This window comes from Patiria miniata, unplaced genomic scaffold (genome assembly GCF_015706575.1).
Source record: "Patiria miniata isolate m_02_andy unplaced genomic scaffold, ASM1570657v1 HiC_scaffold_17, whole genome shotgun sequence".
Taxonomy (NCBI): Eukaryota; Metazoa; Echinodermata; class Asteroidea; order Valvatida; family Asterinidae; genus Patiria; species Patiria miniata.
The window spans coordinates 6,234,928-6,255,025 of NW_024037055.1; the positions used below are offsets into that span (position 1 = coordinate 6,234,928).

The 20,098-nt window shown below is 42.8% G+C and overlaps 2 protein-coding genes across 7 annotated transcripts; one reads left to right on the forward strand and one right to left on the reverse strand.

The window, feature by feature from the left end:
- Nucleotides 1–116: 116 nt before the first annotated feature.
- Nucleotides 117–6,781, reverse strand: LOC119723651 (monocarboxylate transporter 14-like). Of its 3 annotated transcripts, none has more exons than XM_038194427.1 (5): nt 6,569–6,781; nt 5,665–5,917; nt 4,404–4,547; nt 1,514–2,779; nt 117–503 (listed from the first exon to the last, which is right to left on the reverse strand). In XM_038194427.1, the coding sequence occupies exons 2-5, from the start codon at nt 5,867–5,869 to the stop codon at nt 289–291; spliced, it is 1,830 nt and encodes a 609-aa protein (XP_038050355.1). In that variant the 5' UTR covers nt 5,870–5,917; nt 6,569–6,781; the 3' UTR covers nt 117–288. The 3 variants fall into 3 exon arrangements, with proteins under 3 accessions (XP_038050355.1, XP_038050356.1, XP_038050354.1); XM_038194428.1 differs by having other exon boundaries at nt 5,665–5,920; XM_038194426.1 differs by having other exon boundaries at nt 5,665–5,923.
- Nucleotides 6,782–6,800: 19 nt separating this feature from the next.
- On the forward strand, nt 6,801–19,250 carry LOC119723652. Of its 4 annotated transcripts, none has more exons than XM_038194432.1 (12): nt 6,801–6,892; nt 7,524–7,618; nt 8,317–8,484; nt 9,554–9,664; nt 10,355–10,534; nt 10,957–11,163; nt 12,248–12,435; nt 13,724–13,904; nt 15,111–15,210; nt 16,873–16,985; nt 17,695–17,832; nt 18,578–19,250. In XM_038194432.1, exons 2-12 carry the CDS (start codon nt 7,604–7,606, stop codon nt 18,686–18,688), a joined length of 1,512 nt encoding a protein of 503 aa, XP_038050360.1. In that variant the 5' UTR covers nt 6,801–6,892; nt 7,524–7,603; the 3' UTR covers nt 18,689–19,250. The 4 variants fall into 4 exon arrangements, with proteins under 4 accessions (XP_038050360.1, XP_038050357.1, XP_038050359.1 ...); XM_038194429.1 differs by having other exon boundaries at nt 6,806–6,892; nt 7,503–7,618; XM_038194431.1 differs by having other exon boundaries at nt 6,870–6,940.
- Nucleotides 19,251–20,098: the final 848 nt, after the last annotated feature.

Sequence of the window (20,098 nt, forward strand, 5' to 3'; positions counted from 1 at the left end):
GGGTCATTGCATTTAAATGGTGATATACTTTGAACAGATTGAGAAATTTCAGTTATTTTTGCATCTAAAAGTAGTTTAAGAAATTGGCTTTCCAGTCATTATTATTTTTGGTGCTACATATATTTTAAAACATGAAATATATATTTTGGGGGGTTTGGGTTCCGCTTTTTTTTTTTACTCACTCTGTAAGAAAAACGACTGTATCATTTAGAAAATGTGCATAAAGAAGGTGAAACAGGAACCGTCTTTACCACCCTGTACTTAAGTAGTGTGCCAACTCCATGCTAGCTAAATTGCATCGAGTGACTGAACACTACCTATACGTAAGGCACCTGCAGCTAGTTCTTCTTCCAAAGCATCGTTTGTTTCACTGTCGTGACGACGTCTGTCCTCCAGCCTCTTCAGATAGGGCATCAGCAGGAGAAGAGAGGAGCTCAGAACCAAGATGCTGCCGGTGATGTAGAAGGCTAGGTCGTAATTCTCCCGGATGTCATACAGCCAACCTACGATACAAAGAATCAGACCGTTGTTAGCTGCTGCCGTTGCCAACTGCTACATGTATTGTACATTGGCCCAAACGGCCTTAATTGCAAGCCCAAAGTTTCCATTATGTCCTTTAACCCTAACCGCCCCAATGCTACAAAATACTACCGAGGAGTAACCTGTAGTATGCATTTCTTTCCATACAAGTGTGCATATGAGCTGACAGTGTTCTCCAACTTTGAAAATTAAAGGTCGGTGCACCCGCAACAAGCGGGGGGGGGGGGGGGGGGGGGGGGGGGGGGGGGGGCTATAATTATGTTAGGGGCGCTATTTGCAGTCATACATTTCTTTATGCTAGGGGGTGCTATTTGCAGATGAACATGCAATTTATGTACGGATAACAGCTTTTAGGCCATTTCTAACACAGTAACTGTTAAGTACAATACTGGCTCAGCATCATCTTTTTTAACATATCAGTGACCAGGGACTCTGAGGCAGTTTGGCCTTGAGACTTTTGATCTGATGGATTGCTACAATGGGCAGGCTTGTCAGTTTGACAAGTGTTGCATGTTATTACTTTCGGCAGAGTTTCTGGCCAATTATACCCTGGAGGGAAAGGGTAGTCCCACTTGTTTGTCTTTTTTATTATTTTTTCCTTTTTTTTTTTTAAGCATGGTGGCAACTTTTGAAGCTTGGCGGGTGCCTCAGACAGCTTGGCGGGTCACCAGGTTATATTTACAGGAGAACACCGGTAGTATTCTGTGGTATTTGGGGGTTAGGGTTAAAGGATTAAAAAACAATCACAAACAGACTGTGCCTCTAAAACTTGAACTAGAAAAACAAAGTGGCAAACTGTGACTGTGGTGAATGTTTTGGACAAAGACTCACCGTATCGAGTCTGCATTTTTAAACTGGACTCCACAATCCTTCTTCCCAAAAACATGCAAGAAAATATAGAGTCCAAATAATGATGAGTCCTTATTTATAGGTTCGTTTTATACAACAAAACTGTAAATCACTCCATCCTTACCTGCAAGAGTTGGTCCAGTTACAATGCCGATACCTATAAAAGGCATGAAAATCCCCAGTGCAAGCGGCATAAGATCTGCCCCAACAAACTCTCTGATCAAGACGGCTGAGAGGGACTTGTAGGTTCCAGACATAAAGCCAAAGACAAGAGCAAAGACGAGGTACCCTGCGAAGGTTTGGAGGGATGGACAGACGACCATGGCCACACCACACGTCAGAACAGCAAAGAAGTATATCTTGAGTGAGCCTACGACTTTGCAGTCAATCAACTGGCCGAGAGCCAGACGGCCGAACAGGCTTCCAACACCGCTGATGGACATCAGTACGGCAGCATCCAGTTTGGATATCCCAGCTTCGATTGTCATGGGGACAAAGTGGATTGTGACAGAAGAGAAGGCAATATTCTGCACTGCCTGCAAAAGGCAGAGGAAGCTGAAGCGGAACCTCGTCTTGAGGAGAAACAGCCCACTACCTCGGGCAATGTGCCCCAGATAAATGGACGCCATGGTTGGCCTACGCTGTTCCATCCTGGCACTGAGGTTGACAGACACTCCATTTAATTGAGCCCCTGACACGGATACTTCTGATAATCTTGGTAGTTCTCCTTCCTGTACATCGGAACTGCAACCATAGCTCTCAGAGAGGCTCCTTTGTAGCTGCCCGTCTGAAACGCCCTTGAGGTTTACAGCACCTTCAGTCTCAGCAATGTAATCAGGGCATATGGAGACCTTCTTCTGCGGTTTTCCCTCTGAGAAACCATTATTGGTTTTGACCACCCCTTCTGACCCAGACTCTGTTCCAGAGCTTGTTGCCACCTTCCTGTGAGGTTTCCCATCTGGATTTTCCTTGACCTTAAGATCAGTCTTTTCCGACCCTCCAGGCTGGCCATCGGAAGTTGATGAGATCTTCCTGTAAACATTTCCACGAGAACCTCTTAGGCCTCCGTTGAGCACTTCATCTTGCAATGACAACGCTCCAGTTTCTTTGCAGAGCCGAGGTCTTTCTTCATCTGACAACTCCCTGCCACTCGGTCCCAAAGGTCGGAACAGCATACCACAGACGCACATGTTGGCTGATGCGGCTGCAAGGATAAACATAGCTCCGTCCCAGCTGTACAGATCAATGAGAAAGCGAGCCAGCAATGGTAGAACGACAATGGTCAAGCCGGAACCACTGTTGCTGATGCTGTGGGCTGTAGCGTATCGCTTCTTGAAGTACTTAGTGATAATGGTTACGGCGCTGACGAAGACAAAACCGCAGCCAACCCCTGTGGAAAGATAAATACACGTTTACACATGACATCAGTGAAACTTGCTCCTCATCCGAGCCCAATTTAATGGAGCTCCTAAGACGAAAACATTTCTCAGAAAATGTATGTACTAAGCAAATCTGAGGCCCGTTCTAGACAATGCTTCTGCATTTGGCACAGCAACAGTATGGCGTTGGAACCAGTAGTCTCGGCAAATTGAGTTTGGCAACCGCAAGGCACCATCCTTTGGCTCGACAGGGCTACCCTGCTATCGTCGTTACGAATGGCAGTGGCACGGCACTGTTCTAAACGCCGTGCCATTGCCGTGCCGAACTCAATTCAATTCGAAGTTGGGGCAAACATTTTAGGAATGCCTCTCTTGCATTCGCATCACAGGGAGTGAAATTGGCACGAAAATTTTGATCGCGCTGAAATTCCTTGAACTGCTTGAACTGCTTCAACCTGGCACATTACTCCAGACGCATTAAGGTTGGACCGTTAAGTTCGCCGTTCAGAGCAGCTGCCATGCTGTAGATGAGCTATTGCCGCACTCATTTCAATGAAATTCGGCATGGCGGTAGCACGGCATCTAGAATAGGCCTTAGCTGAGAACCAGATTCATCAAGTCAATGGTAACATACACCACACGTTTTGGCTGGTAGTCTGTCTTGGCAAGTAATTTTTGTGCTCGGTAAATTTCTGAGCTTTAGCTTTATGAAATTTGACATGGGATATGGACATGATAAGGTACTGACATTGCACTTTGTAGAATCACAAAACACTGAAGCTGTGGTGAATTTTATAAGAAATTATCAAGGCCTGGGCTGCTGATTAAAAACATATTATACACGATAACATGTTATACAAATGATTTAAAACATGTAGAATATGTGAAAAGCTCTAATAGAATCATGGCAATTGGGAACAGTAATGCTGTACTCAAATCCATCACAAGTCTATCACAAGTTCAGTCACAGGTACATGAAAAGTTACTTCACAGGTCGTCAAAGGCAACAGGGGCTGAACAAAGATGTACCCCTTGGACACAGTCCATTTAAATACCTTTTGACTTCACTTAGGACGGGACAGGCCCGTACTCTGGGGGGGGGGGGGAGTTCGAGGGGTAACGGTTAGGGTTAGGATTAGTAACACCCCCCATCCCCCTGTTCGAACCCCCCCCCCCCCAACTCGGTGATGAGTTCCATTCAGAAATTTAAAAAAAATGATAAACATTTGCTCAAGTCAGGGGACAGGCATGCAACTGGGAAGTTGTACAAAAAAAGAGGAAATTCAAATATTTCCAAGACTTTGTACAGTGTTTTTCTATTTTCAATGGCACACACATGTGAAGTACAAAAAGAGGAAATCAGCTGATCCGAGGAAAAGTTGCATGCCTGAGGGGAAAGTGGCCAGGAAATGCCTCAGATTGCACAACGGAGCATCTAGAATCAAATAATTTTGGGGGCCCACTACGCCGTAAAGGCTTAATGCTTGCATTTAAAGTTCCACTTTGGGTTTGATGAATCCCCACCCCCCCAAAAAAATCGGATCAGGCCTCCAGGATGACTTGTTAAAGACTTGTGATGGATTTAACAATGCTGAGTAATTAGGCTTATCAACTTCAAAAGCAAAACACAGTTACCTCCCAAAACACCAAAGCTCAAGATGATGTGCAACAGGGTTTTAGCGTAAGACGTGACAAGGAAACTGGTGAATGTCATCATACCGCCCAAGATAGCTAGTTTCCGTGAGCCAATTCGATTGCAGAGATATCCCGCCAGAGGCCCTGTAAGTAGAACATTCAAATGCATGTAATTATCATAACCCTAACCGTGATAAATTCAACAAGATTCTGCATGATTCAAATGAACCCTTTAGGGTTGGGGGTATAAATACTCTATAGTTATAATTAATCCTACTGAGATGCTCTTAGTATAGTGAAAGGTGTGACATTTTTCTTAAATAAATAAACAGCCCAGAACATCTAAATCCAAACAACTTTCTGCTATGATTGATCTTGCTTGATTTATCTTGCTTTTTAGCATGTTCTTCTTGATCAATTCCGAAAAAAAAACCAAAACCAGATGTATATTTGGAAAGAATGTTGCAACCTGACGCTACTTCAGCGGTTGTGTACAAAGTCTATGGAGAGTCAAGAAAATTTTCAAAGTATTTCCTAACAAAATTGGAAATGTTTCTCAATCCCAGATTCATGTCTTATCATCATTTTTTACAATGACTAACCTTCGTTTAGATGATACATGAAGAAAAAAGCAGCGTTGGGGTGCAACATTCTTTCCGTATATTTTGTACACAGGTCTAATAATCCAACCAGAAATATTTGCTGTGATGGAACGTTTTGGATAAGCAGTGACTTAGTACAACACTTAGGGCCCGTGACCATTTAGCCCCGGTATGAAAAGGGCCCCCCGGTTAGCTCGTCCCCTCCCAAGAAGTCCTTTCCTACCGTCCCAGCTCCTGGGGTCTATTGTTTGCAAGTATTGACACATGTAATATATCCCTGAAGAAACCTGCTTGTGGTTTTCATCTCTCAGTGCGAAACAATAGAACACTTTTGTCGGCACAGATCAAAACCCCTGCCATGCAGTTTCACGCACAATGGGACCGTAAATTACCAAGGCATTATGGAAGGATTTTATCTTTAATCCGGTAAGTCTGCTATTGTTCTGCTCTGGATGTTCTCTGAAGGGCAATAAATTGATGCGCCTGACTGACTTCAAAAGTTCTGGTCAGACAGGACCATGTACCGGATGAGACTGGGCTGAAGACCGGATTGGCTTTGGACCGGACGGGGTACCAGGGGGCCCTTTTCATACCAGGGCTGAATGGTCACGGTCCCTTACAAAACTTTAAAAGTTTGCAGTTATAAAAATTTGACAAACCCATGAATAGAAATGCGGCCAGATGGACACTGCCCACGACTCCGACCGCCGTGGCCGAAGCGTCGAAGAACTGTCTCCACTCGTTGAAGAAGACCCCGATGCAGCGGATGAACAGAGCAAAATGCAAGCTGACACTGCTGCCAACGACAACCACCCAGCCCCATCCACCATCGGGAGGAACCGGTGAATTGTGTTTTACTGCCATCTTTGTCGGGCATACAGTTGATCACTGATTGTTACTGGCAGTTGATTCCTGCTTCTTATGGGGGGAAAAAGTTCATTTTATTATTTATTTATAAAAAAAGTTCATTTTATTAGACTGCGCGTGTAAATTGCAATCATTTAAAAAAAGTATGCAGGAATAGCACCCAATATTGGCGACTTAGATTGCAACTCAGTTCTAATCAAATTTACTAGTCTCAAGGAATATAAGCATTGTCTATATGAAAACTAAAACATAGGACTACTTTACTTGTTTTAATCTTCATGTTTTCAACCAAATTTGGGGAGAAAAATGTGACAGTGTTGCAAGTGATAACGTCAAGTTATACAACACAGAAAGATTCCCTTATCTGGCCATCGCTATTTGTTCCCTTCAGTGACCTATCAGCCATCAGAAAGTGATAATACTAAGGCCTACGTCCTAAAACAAGACCAAATTTAGCAGGGAAAATATTGAAATATTTACTGAGAAAACACTTAAAAATTTTCAGACCAGTGTAAGTGATGGGCAGATATGGGAATCTTTCCTAGAACACCGGCAAAGCAACATTCCCGCCGAAATTGGAGAAAACCAACTGAAGATAGCCCCACACGTGCACTGTCATCCAGAGAATATAAATGGCAGGCCGAGGTTTAAATGTACAATGCCATGAAGAGATGAACCGAGAAAAAAAACACTCACGAATATCGACCGACTTCGTTTCGTTGCCTTCCAGTTCCATATACCTAAAAGTCGGTCTTTCCGACATCACAAGCATACACGCTCAAGCAAGAGTCACAGGACAAATTAACATCCACCGTTTGACCATAAGTTCGCTGATGAAATAGTGGAGTTAAATGACGAATTGCAAAGTAATGTTTGTTAACTTTAATTTCTTGGGGGGAAGGAGATTGATTTGACAGTCTGAAGAAGTGCGCCCTCTTCCAAGTAAATAAACAGATTAGACAGCTGCGCTGCTTGTGCACAGTCATGACAGTGCAGTGTGAGTCGAGTATGTAAAGTTTTGTAAGTTGTTCCGCGTTCCGATTAGAATTTTCAATGTCAATTTTTTGTGTAAGTTCCCCCTAATAATACAAGTTACCGAAATGCTATAATTTTAGAAAGAGAGCTGAACTGATCTGCATATATTATGATTGACAACCCTGTCGCGATAGACTTGCAGTTGCATTTATTGTTGATCATGCGTGTGTGTGTGTGTGTGAATGTGAGCGTGGGTGAATGATTATGGATGTGGCCGGCCGGCCCCGATCGGGGACATGGTGGATGGCTCCGGCCATGGTTGCTCTTCGGTAAAACCAAAACCATAGAGGTAGCCTAGCTCCATTACCGAGGGCCAGTTTGTTTCATTCCAGATCCTAATGAGATCATGTGATCCAGCGCCATGCGAAAACAAACAGGACTACGTATGCGACAAATCCTTTCGGGGCACACAAATGTCGTCTGCTTCAGATTTTAAAACCATGAAAGTCTTGAAGCCAAGATCTTCTACTGCAAAACTATTCATGAGAGTTGATGAGATGGGCTGTAGAGTGTAGTGTAGAATAAATGTTGGTCTCAATTTTAGTTTAGTATTGTGTTATTATTTTTATTAATGTCTGTCATTCTTCTTGATCAGGTTCTGACTTTAATTTAACAGAGGATTATACAGCTTTCTATGGATTTCAGATGTAATTTAACTCGGAGTCGCTGACAAATGAAGTACAGGGCATCAAAAGTATGGAATCACAGAAGGTTAGAAATGTCTCTCCTCATATTTTTTTATTATCTTCAGGCATGCAACTTTTCCTCGGATCGGCTGATTTTCTCTTTTTTTTCACTTCTCATAAATGCCAGTACAAATTGAAAAACACTTTACAAAGTCTTGTGTGGTTTGGAATTTTTCTCATTTTTTTCTAAATTCCCAGTTGCTAGCACCCCTGTATCTTGGTCTTGTTTTTTCCCCTTAATATCATCCTGAATTCATTAAAATCTACCCTAGACTTGGCAATACGGATCAGCTAGGACTAGCAGATCCACGGACCGAGCTACGGCTACGTCTATTGTCAGCGCGTCCCCACGTATTTTCAATGGGCGCGGACCTAGACGTAGCCCCAGACAGCCGATTCGGATGCAGCCTTAGTCAGCATTTGAATATTTTTTACCTTCTGACAATGTGTGAAATTAAACACAAACTGCTAAGATAAAATGAACTTATGTAGGATTTTGAATTTGCTGTCAACAAAAGTGTGTCAAAATCCTCTCATAAATACAGTGTACTTACTACAGATGTTTGCATCCATTTTTTGCTCATAAACATTTTTGTCTGAATGAAAAATGGAAAAAGGTTGCGTAAAAGGTTGCGTAAAAAATGCGTAAAAGGTTAAAAAACGTCTGATGTCAAAACCAAATTTTACTCTGTACTCGTATTCTTAATATCGTCTTGTGTTTAGCTGATCGCATCCCATTCCAATGGTTACCAAAGTGAAGACGCGACAAGGCAGAGGGAGGAACAGCCAGGCTATGGCAGTCTACGATGCTACGGGGAAAGCGACATGGACCGAAGCTCTGACGTCATTTATCTCACCATCGGGGAAAAAAGTACCCCACGATCTGATGAGGTACAATATCCACGTCTTCCGTGAAATGACTTGATACTGATAATAAAGCTTTTCTAGCCAGCCTCAAAACACAGTAAAGATAAAGGGGACGAACCGGTATTCACAGGAACGGAGTACCTATCTCTCTTTTAAAGCGATTGGTCCAGACTCCAATTCCATGAAATGCTGCTGTGGGAAGGGGGGGGGGGATCGCCACACCCCCTCCACAGCGAGTCTGTTACCTTCCCAGCATTGAATACTGCCGGTGTCATATAAAAATCAGACTCGTATGAAAATCTGACTCTTTTTCCCTTTTATTGGTTAAACCCTCTCACGTGACCGGTCCCTCTCCTAATTATCTATGCATAAGCATGCGCAATACCACCAATGAGTCCGTATTTCATAAAACCTAAATTCATGCTACACCGGTACCCATTTAACACCTGGGTTGAGAGGAGTAATTGAGGTAAAGCGCCTTACTCAAGGGCACAACACGCACGGCCACGGCGGGGCGCGAACCCACAATCTCACGATCATGAATCCTGTGCTCTACCGCTAGACCACACGTGCCGTCACAGTAGGAACAGCTAAGACGTGTTTGATGTTATTGTACATGTACTTTAAACTTTACAAATTGGTGGTGGAGGATTTTGCATTTTTTTCTTTTTGAAAGTGATGTCATCTGAAAATTGTTTCCTTCTAAAGTATTGGTTCTGAAAAAAAAAGAAACAACTTACGGTGTTTTTGTGATGTTTCAGACAGAATATTCTGTGCTTCACTTTCTCCTGTGGAGGGCGGAATTATAATTGTCTGAAACTTTAACGTAACCTCTCGTGATCAGTGCTATCGGAACTAACAAGTCTTAACGGAAGACATTTGATTCACCAAGGGTCATCAGCAAACCATACTATTGTGAAATAGCTTTCCGAAGCGTCATCTCTGCTTCACAATTTAGATTTCATTATAATTCTTCACAAGAAGCGGATCTTGGATGCAGAGAATACGGACTACATCGGTCTTGAGTGGTAAAATAAAAGTGCAAGTAAGTGAGAAGGAATGACCCATTGACGTGACTTGTTTAAATTAACAGGAGGAGAGTCGCGGTTTGACAGAGTCCGTCATTTCGGACCCCATGAAGCGAGCTGAGCTATCCGCTAAGCGAGTCGGCTTGTCCAAACCCCATCAGTGGCTGCAAATCTTGGTAAGTATATGGACCAGTCCTTTCCAACTCCTTAAGTTTCTGAATGTAAGCTCTGTGCCAAACCTTTGACGTTCGTGTGCGTATACCGCAAAGTATGCCCCTATAGAATAAAGGAATAGATGTGTGTTCGGCCGGTTTGGAGTCTGGACTCTGATAATGACCCGAGCTGAAGTCAAAACTTTTCGGTCCAAAAGTCCAAACAAGTCAAAAATTATAAATTTCCAACGGTTTTGTTCAACAATTTTACTTTCTCTTTTTCGAAACACCCCTCTAGCTATGGTATGTGCCTCTATAGCCAGAAGTTGTAAACAACTCCTTATATGGAGATTGGGCGCAGAATGCAGCTGTGCCGGTGTATTGAAATTTAGGACTGAAATACTGACCCACTGGTAGTATTGTGCATGCCTACCTGAGGTTTGTGAACATTCAACCAATATAAGGGTAAAAAGGATCAGATTTCATAGGAGTCCAAATTTCATGTGACCGTGGAAAAGTGTTTTAAGACCAGCCAGCTGATGTTTCATTTACTGTTAAAAACCGGCCACTCGATAGACTCTTGACCAACAGGAATGGGTAAACTGTCTTAGTATTTATAACGAAGAATAAAAGAGTGCTTAAGTTTGAGAAAAGTGGAGGAAACCCAAGCAACAGAGCTGACGATTACAAGATTTTGTCTTTTCTGTGTTCTAGATTGGTTGGCAGCCAGTGGTCCAGTTGAAGCCTTACCAAGACGGCAGTACCTTCCAACTGACACTGTTGTGGAAGCTAGTCAACGTCTTGTACCCAGCCCTTATCGTGGCTGTACTGCTGACGGCATTCTTCCTGCAATACGCTTCTTGCTATATGATCAATACTGAATTTCTTCAAAAGGTTTTGTAAAGAAATCCAGACCATTTCCTTGACAAATTTTGTTTAAGACTCCTGGGAATTGAAGTGAATTGTGTTGGTTGCGAAGGTTTTAGTATGGTACCACTGACAACCTTATTTGCTGTTGCATAGTTTGGAGTCCAGGTGCTAATCCTTGATACCACCGCACATTCTCTCCTACAGAATGATGCATCACAGTCAGCTTACTTTTACTTCTGTGATGGCGGAGAAACATTGACCAATGAAAGAAGTCCATTTGGCTCATGAATATACATGAGGTATCAGTCATTTTCAATGGGTGCAGTTAAGACATAAAGACATGGCGAATATTCATTAAGTGTCAAATTTTTGACCATAAGGAACAGACTCATTCACATGTATTCTTTTCCATCTCGAGAGTTTGAATTGATTGTTTTGTCCAACAGAAAAACTTTAGTGCCTTCATGCACCTGTTCTGCAATTCATCAGAGAAGCACCAGCAGGTGCCGTCGCCTGCCCTTCCTCTTAGATGTCAAAAGTCGGTGGCGGGCGTCTACATCCTACCTGGGGTACTCAATCTCATCTTCTACCTCTACTCGCTCATTCTGAACCGATATGTGGAGGGCGAGCAGCTTCCTTCAATGATAGAGAAGGCATGTTATACCCACATCTATTGAACAACCGCGGACTGCTGTGATGTGTGACATACAATGACCGAGGGTGACTGACTTGGGATTTAGCTTGTGAATGACTTATGAGTGTCTTGTGACCGACTTATGAGTGTCTTGCGACTGACTTATGAGTGTCTTGTGACTGACTTATGTGTGTCTTGTGACTGACTTATGAGTGTCTTGTGACTGACTTATTAGTGTGTTGCGACTGACTTATGAGTGTCTTGTGACTGACTTATGAGTGTCTTGCGACTGACTAATGAGTGTCTTGTGACCGACTTATGAGTGTCTTGTGACCGACTTATGAGTGTCTTGCGACCGACTTATGAGTGTCTTGTGACTGACTTATGAGTGTCTTGTGACCGACTTATGAGTGTCTTGCGACTGACTTATGAGTGTCTTGCGACTGACTTATGAGTGACTTGTGACTGACTTATGAGTGACTTGTGACTGACTTATGAGTGTCTGGTGACTGACTTATGAGTGTCTTGTGACTGACTTATGTGTGACTTGTAACCCACTTGTGATCAACTGTGCATAAAACATCCTTAAAGGATTCATGCGATGAATTTTTCTGAGGAACGCATTTTGTGCAACTTTCTCAGTTTAGGGCTTTCCTGTTCAAATTGTGAACCCAAAATGTGCTCATTAAAACATTGTTGAGAAAGGGTTGCTCGTTGGCTTATAGCCATGGCACTTACAAAACAACGAATTACCAAAGAAAAGAAAATTTATGACAGCAAAATATCAAAAATCTTAGCAACTGTTTGCGCTGAAATTGCTGGAACATTGAGGTTTCTGCCTCGATTGCCATCACTGTTTTGCTCATGAATATGGAAATTGGCATTAGCATAAAGAACAATTCAAAACGGCAAAACGAAAATAGAAAATGAGGTTTTATGGGACACAAAGGTGCATTTTCAAGCATTAAATTTTTTTTACATTGCATGTGCCATTTAAAAGTCCTAAAGTGTTAAATCTGTTTTGGGAACAACTCGTGTTCCAAGTTGGAAGATGATCATCCCGGCCATGTTTTATCACGTTTATTTGTTTGTTTGTCGTGCAGGTGTCCCTCCAGTGCTCATCGAGGTATTTCGCCGGATACCGGTCACATAGTCAGTTGGTGCAGTCGCTGGCGAGGTTCTACTATCTTGGCATACTGTGGATGGTCGTAGCTTGTGGGTTACCAGTTTTATTCACGTCATCCGAGTACATGATGCTGGACGGCATCAACTTCACCTTCCTTTGGACATGGTAAGCCCGATAGGTCCATGGAGTGATCTAACTCGGGCCAAGTTCGGGCAAGGACCATTAGTCGACTAGTGGTTGATTTGTGACGTACCTTACGCCTGCGCACTGGTAGCAACGTGCGAACGTCTCTAGTCAAACGCTGGTCAAAATGTCATCGCAAAACTTCTGGATCCTGGCTCTCTGCTAGCGTTATGAATGCGCGCGGCTATTGGTTACCAGCGAAGCAACCAACCCCAGTAGGCTAGTTCCAAATAGTCGACTAGCGTAGTCAACCACCGTCGACTAGACAGAGTTCGGGCAAACGTTAGTTAACCATTGGTCAACTATAGTCCTTGAGCGAACTTGGCCATATTTGGTGCTATGGGCTGGAGCATTAAACTTATGGTCTGTGGGTAATTCGGCAGGTTGTTGGTTCGAGTCCAGCCTGGGGTTGTGGTGCGTGTGCCCTTGGGCAAGGCACTTCGTCACTCATTGCTTCTCCCCACCCAGGAGTAAATGGGTACCTGTAAGGGCAGAGATGGTTATTGTGATTGATTTTAGCTGCTTCGCACCGAAATGGCAGCATGGAGCTGTATACTCCCTAAGGAGCTGAGATGGTCTTTGGAATGTTTCATTGGCCAATGAGCAGGGTAATAATGATGTAGCGCTTGAGCACCAATAACAGTGGATATGTGCGCTATAAATTACACATTGTTATTATAAGTTGAACAGCTTATAAGAACTAGACTTTAAAGGGAATATACAACATTTGCAGACATCGAAAAATAAAACTACCAAGTTTTTACGAAATACCTTACTAGGATGTTGGTAAATGACAGTCTCAAGCATCTTGTAAAATTATGGCACCTGGTGTGAAGTCATTTTCAAGAAAATGGTATTTTTGTATATCCAACGGTGGTCGGCCGACCAGTGTTGGAAAAACCTAACTATTTTTCAACTACTGCTCCAAATTTACCATTTTTTCAGTCCAAATTTTGTTTGCTATTGGTTACATGTTCATGAACGGGTGCAGGCCAGCTAGACTGGTTCCCTTGCCTTACAATTTTCCATCATCTATAAATTGATCCATTTTATCTTTTGTGGAGTCAGGGAACCAGACTACTTGAAAAGTTTTGTTTTTCTTGGTTTTTCCAATCTTTTTGAACACAAAACTTCAAAAATGTCAGTGTAACAATAGTGGATCTATTATACTAACCCCTCAAATAGTTCATTTCTGAAAATTACAGCAAAAGCCAATGATGTACATTCCCTTTAAAAGCAAAGTTTTTCCGTCAATGATCTTTGTCTGCAGCCATAGAGCCAATATTGCATTGACGGTTCTGATGACGGCAGGCTTCGTCATACTCTATCTGTCCTACACAGCCATGTTGACCAACTATGCCACCCAGACCCAGCTCATGATCTACCTGCTGATGGGCCTGTCGGAGCGGATTGAGGACGCTAGCATCCGCATACCGGACAAAGCGATATCGGTGAGACTCGCACGCTCATTGATAACATATTTTAGTATTGTACAAAAAATACCACACACGCAGATGTAAGTGTGTACAGTGAGCTCAATATGTAAGCTTTAAGGTGCGAATTGCATTTTCGCACGCGTAATAAACGTGAATCTGTTTTGTTTTTCCATGTAGCCTGGGCACTGCTAATAAACAGCCGATTTTGTGCTTACCGAGCCTCGCATCTATGTTTCGTAGAGACTGTAAGCAGTAAGCACAGCAAAAGTACGCTTAAGCCCAGAGGGAAAAGTTGCTTAAATCAGTGACATAGCAATAGAAATCTCCATGCACGTGCAATCCATGCCATGAAACAGTGCTTAAGCAAGCAGCATGATTTTCTGCTATAGTAAGCACAACTTTTCTGCTTACTGTTAAGCAGCGCTGTGAATTTAGGCCGTGGTTTTCATTTTGAAGATTTCCCATAAATGACATTTCAAAACCTTTCTTTTTCATTTTCTGAGAAGTTACTAAGTAATAATGTAAAATTAATTACGGGAACTCGATTTTATAATCTTGAACTGGTTCCTGACATCAGCGGTCGGGTAGTCGGGTTCCCAGTTCCCATAGGCAGAGTCAGTTTTGGTTCTGGGTTAACTCCTTCATGGAAAAAACAGATGTCCGACAGGGAAGCTCACAGTACTCAAAGGTGACTGGGCAAAGAATTAAATAATGACTCTTATCTTTTTGACTGATTGGCATGAAACAACTCAACAATTCACTATCGAAGTGTTACGTAATAGCGAGCAAACGAGAAATAATAACGAGAAATTGGTCAACAAATGCTGCCTCACGTTGGTCAAACTGTTTCGCTGTAGACAGTAACCTCACAAATAAAAGCCACACCTGTAGATTCTTTACCAATTTTCAAACAAAACAACACAGAAAATGCTCAGGAAAAAAACACACGCGTCCGTAGTGAGTGGTGGCCATGTTTGCATTGGCGTGATCCCGCTGCTGTGCCAACGACCGGTTTTGGTAGATCTTACTTAATCACTTCGATAGTGAAGTTCTGTGGTATGTGACATGTGCATGACACCCTCGGCTTGAAAAAAAACCCACCCGGGTATGAAGAAACACCTGTTGCTAATTGTTAATTGTGAATGTTGGTAATGGCATGGCTTCGTATAGATGTTCTCATTTGATACGATCAGTCTTTTGCACGTTTTTCATTCTCATCAGATGGTGAACGAGGCAGCCAAACTGCTTAAGGTTGTCAATGGTCACACCGCTTCATGCATGTCACTTCTCATTGTCATCTTGGGCTTGGATGCTGTCTTGTGTATGTTGCATATTAACCTTCTTTTTATTTTGTAACACTTTGGACTTTGGACTTTGAACCTGTGTCTTTCATAGGGGCGGGGACCATTAGTCGACTAGTGGTTGATTTGTGACATAACTTATGCCTGCGCACTAATAGCGACGTGCAAATGCCTCCAGTCAAACTATGGTCAAAATGTTATCACAAAACGTCTGGGTCCTGGCTCGCCGTTGTGTTTTATGATGTGCGCAGCTATTGGTAATCAGTGATGCAACCCTGCCCTGTGGTCCGGTCCAACCATCCTGCGTTCGGTTGAAGTTTAGTCAGACTACGGTTGATCATAGTCCTAGCCCCAACTTGGTCATAGCTGTCTTGAGGGTAGCAGACCAGTAAACAGACTGCCAATAGACCTCGGTGATAATTACGCGCACTCAGTTCCCAGTGGTATTAAAAATACCCACAACTCTCCAAGGTGTTTGAGAAACGCATCAAATTCAAGCTTATTTCATCATCTTTAATTGTCTGCTCAATTTTTGGGGTGTTAACCCAATGACTTTTTGGAGCAAATTCCATCCAAAGATGATCACCCCTAAAAGTAGTCCTGAAGCCCATCGCCATTTTGAAAAAGGACGGCTACGCTCCATGGCAAAATAGAGCCATTTGGGGGCCTAATTTCATCAAAATTTCACAGAAATACGAGTTTGCAGTCCTCTGCACGGCTTCCAACCCTTCTTGTTTCTAAACCCTCAAGTCCAGGGCACTCCAAATGCTCTAATACCGGAGAATTTGAGGGCGTGCAGATTGTGATTTGACCTGCGTATTTCGGGCCTATTTACTGGCCTTCACCCTTAGTTGCCGGCAATAGCGCCACCTATTGTTACGACACGGAGTCCATAATCAGAGCACATCATGTGCGTACACATCAATCATAGCCACCTCACTACACCTGGATCCTCAATGTTTCATATTGCACCTTCATGTATTGGGCCTGCATGACGAAAACAAACAACAGTTAACGTTAATGTAGTGTTGCAATCTTGTGATTTCCTTACGACTTGATTACAACTCGGCTTTTATGATACGGAATGTCTATTCCACCTTGAGAATGCATGCATTGCATTTTGGCCCGCATGTTTCAATACAAAGTTACACCTGCCAACTTTTGATTCGAAAGGTTTGCAGCAAGATTAACAGTGGTACTATGCGATAACAAGTCTTTTTGTAAGTTATGTTTGGTACTGAGAAGAGTCTCTGGCCTTGGCTATTATACCAATGATGAATGTTTATGAGTGCAATGGTAAGAATAATTTCATGAGGTGACAGATGAATGTTCCATTCCACGAGGCGAAGCCGAGTGGAATGGAACATTCCATCTGTCACCGAATGAAATTTTTTTTCTCCATTGCATGAATGTAAAACATTCATTATTTGTTTTATACAACACCTGAATAAATCCTAGTCATCTGATTGGTCAGAGCCACCAATCATGTGACCGTGCAATGGAACTTCTATTTTTGCAGTGCGGCCGGGCCGTGTGTTGGGAGGAATAATTCAATGACATGTGATCAAGGACCCACCAATCAGATGACGGTGATTTCTTCAGGCGTTGTATAAAAGCTTTTAACGAATTAATATTTCTTTCTGTATGGGCAATATTAACCTCTTTTCTGTTTGTCCCTGCAGTTGTTGTTTCCGTATCCAGTGGTACACTGACCAGGTTGGACCCTCTCCTCTCTGGTTCGTACATAGCAGGTGCCATCATTGCTGTCGTCTTCATTGCCATCAGTCTCATGCAGGTACGGTTTGTGCCAGTTACAGACTGGTGGTCCTGAGTTAGCCAAACGAAACAATTAGCCTCATAAATTATGAAAAGTCCCTAACCCTGCTGAATTCAACAGGATCCAACTATGTCACATACCCGATGGAGCCTGTTGGATTGAGCAGTTAACCCCTTGTGTACATTCCTCATGCAAATTGTTCGATTCAGCAGGCAACTGAACCGCATTTTAACGCCATGTTAGACTCCGTTGGATTCAGCAGACAACTGAAAATGAGGCACAGTGGATTGAACAAGAAAGTCCGGTTGGACTCTGTTGGATTTAGCAGGGTAGTCCTGAGGAAGTACTAGGGGGTAAGGGTTACCCTAACCTCACCTTAAGCTACAAAACACTACTAGTACTAAACTGAAGTATGAAATACTTCAACATATAAGTGTGCACAACACTCACAGTATTCTGTAGTACTCAGTTCTCTATCCCAATGGCTAGGAGGTTAGGGGCAATATCATAAAATACCGCCTGTAAGCGATTCTTATGGCTCCATTATTAATGACATGTACGACAGAGAGTCGACTCCTCAACAAAGTAAAGTGGTGACTTTGATTTCAGCTTGGAATTTGTCCCATTCTATTCTGGTGCCGCGCTCTCCAAGCGTGCAAACCATGGTCTTTTTTGTTTCTCAAACCGTAGCGTATAATTGCCTTCCTGCTCTTGTTTCAATCTCCAGGCAAGTAGGGTTACGTCGGCTTGCAATCGGCTCAAACGCCTGGGTCATGAGGTTCGCGCCAGACCGTTTGGTTACCATGATGCGTCCCAGAATGCTTTGGACTCCTTTATGCTCTACCTAACGACACTGAACATCAAGGTAAGGATTAAGGACCCGTCAAGCAATTTCTAGCTCCTAACTTCACAGTTCTGAAGTGTAGAATGCATTAACTTTTTGTGGTTAGAAAATGTCTCAAAACCGGCCTTTTCCAGAAAGTTTACCAACTTTCAATTGTTTTGTTGCTCAACCCTGCACAGGCCTGTTAACCAGAGACGTTAGCTTTGTAGGGCAAGAGTTTTTTTTTCAAAATCAGATACACTTTACTTGTGCCAGAAAATAAATAACTAAATGTAGTCCTATCAGGCTCCCAGGCTACAGTGCTCTTACACTTTTAAGGAATCCCTGGTTTCATTTCATGTGGAGTGCCGTGGCCTCGTGGTCCGGAGCATTGAACTCGTGGTCTGCGGGTAATTCTGCAGGTTGTGGGTTCGATTCTAGCCTGCGGCTATGGTGCGTGTGCCCTTGGGCAAGGCACTTTGTCACTCATTGCTTCTCCCCACTCAGGAGTAAATGGGTACCTGTGAGGGCAGAGATGGTTTATGATTGATTCTAGCTTCTTTGTGCCTAACAGGCAGCATCGAGCTGTATACTCCCCAGGGAGCTGAAATTGTATTTGGGAATGTTTAATTGGCCCAATGATTGGGGTAATAATAATGCAAAGTGCTTTGATCTTAGTTAAAAGTGCTATATAAGTACCCGTTTTTATTATTATAAAGCATTGAAATAAATAAAATTCAATATGATCATGACTTATACAGCATGATGATCTGTTATTCTGTTGCAGGCCAGACTGTGTCGCATACCCATCTCCAAGTCTCTGCTCTGGCCGATCAGCTTTCTCTTGTTGCTCGCTGTTGTGCTGCTCCTTCAGTTGGAAGTCACCACCGCGTCTTAGATGCTCCAGCAGGGACTCTTGGCTTGGACTATTGTCACAAGTACATCAGAACATCTTGTGCCAAGGAAAAGGACGTCAGCAGCCAAGGCACGCAGAGACACTTTTTGGAGATAATCGAGTTTAGAGGTTTTGTGTTCCCATTTCTAAATTAACAAGCTCGATCGGATCTCGGATGCTGCGGGCCAACAAATTTGCGTTCACCTTATTTTGACCTTTGACCCCATAGCTGTAGGTCAGATGAAGAGGTCACCATGGGCGTTTTTAAATTTTTGACCAAGGCCAACATGTTGACAGCGCGACTTTTGTTATTTGAGCTTGCTTGAATTTGGACGTTATTTTGACCTTGACCCAATGATGACCTATGACCCCAGTTTGGTCATGTGACATGTTGGGGCTGGGCTACTGATACTTGTGACAAAGTTTGGTTGAAATCGGTCAAAATATGTAGGAGCAATAGACAATGTCAACATTTGATTACTAACTAAATAACGAACTAAATAACTAACGTACGGACTAACGGGCGAGACATGATGATTTGTTGAGCTGCTGCCCACAGCTAAAATATAATTTAAGGCTGATATTTTGGACAAATGAAATTCGTTAATAATTGCAATAATATTGTGCGTTTATATTTCACAGTATTACTAAAGTATTACTGAAGTTATTTACATTTTTATGCCAATGGCCTTTTACCGGGAACTCCCTTGCCATAAATGTGCGCTTCAGCGACATGTTAAATCATAACGTCCTTTTGCCGGGAATAAACTTGACTTTACCCACCCACTTCATTGGGACATTAGCGCATTTGGAACATACTAGTATTAAACGCTAACGTCCTTTTTGCCAGGGGAAAGGGAAAAACCTCCCTCCGTCTTTTTCATACTGTTAATGCCGTCAGAATGACGTAGTCCCTCGAGACAAAATGTACCTGAAAAATCCAAATTTGATCTTTTGACCCATTTTTCGCCGTAACGAACCTCTTCCACGCACCTGACGAAAAGTCCGGTCCCAAGTTAAATCACAAGTCCGTTGCAAAGTAACAAGGCTTGAACAATAACAAAGGAGGGCCTTTTTCACATGCCCCGCATTTCCATTGCAACAGTTTGTGTAAGAGATCAGTTTGGGAGGGGAGACAGTGAACTAATTTAAGGTATAGTCCATCATTTGTAATCTGTGCATTTTGTTCGTTTGAAGCAACAAAAGTGCTCAAGATCTAAAGAAGGGTGCTGAACAACTAACCTGATGAAGTTTCAGCTCATCTTTAGCTGTATATTTCGAGAAAAACAATATTCTAGGATCTCGATTCCAAATCAAAAGTTGCTTCTTAAGAAGCACCGTTGGAAAGGCCTTCTTTTGTTGATTTCTTCAAAATGACAGGTTGCCAGAAAGAATAATTTCACAGGGAGTTTA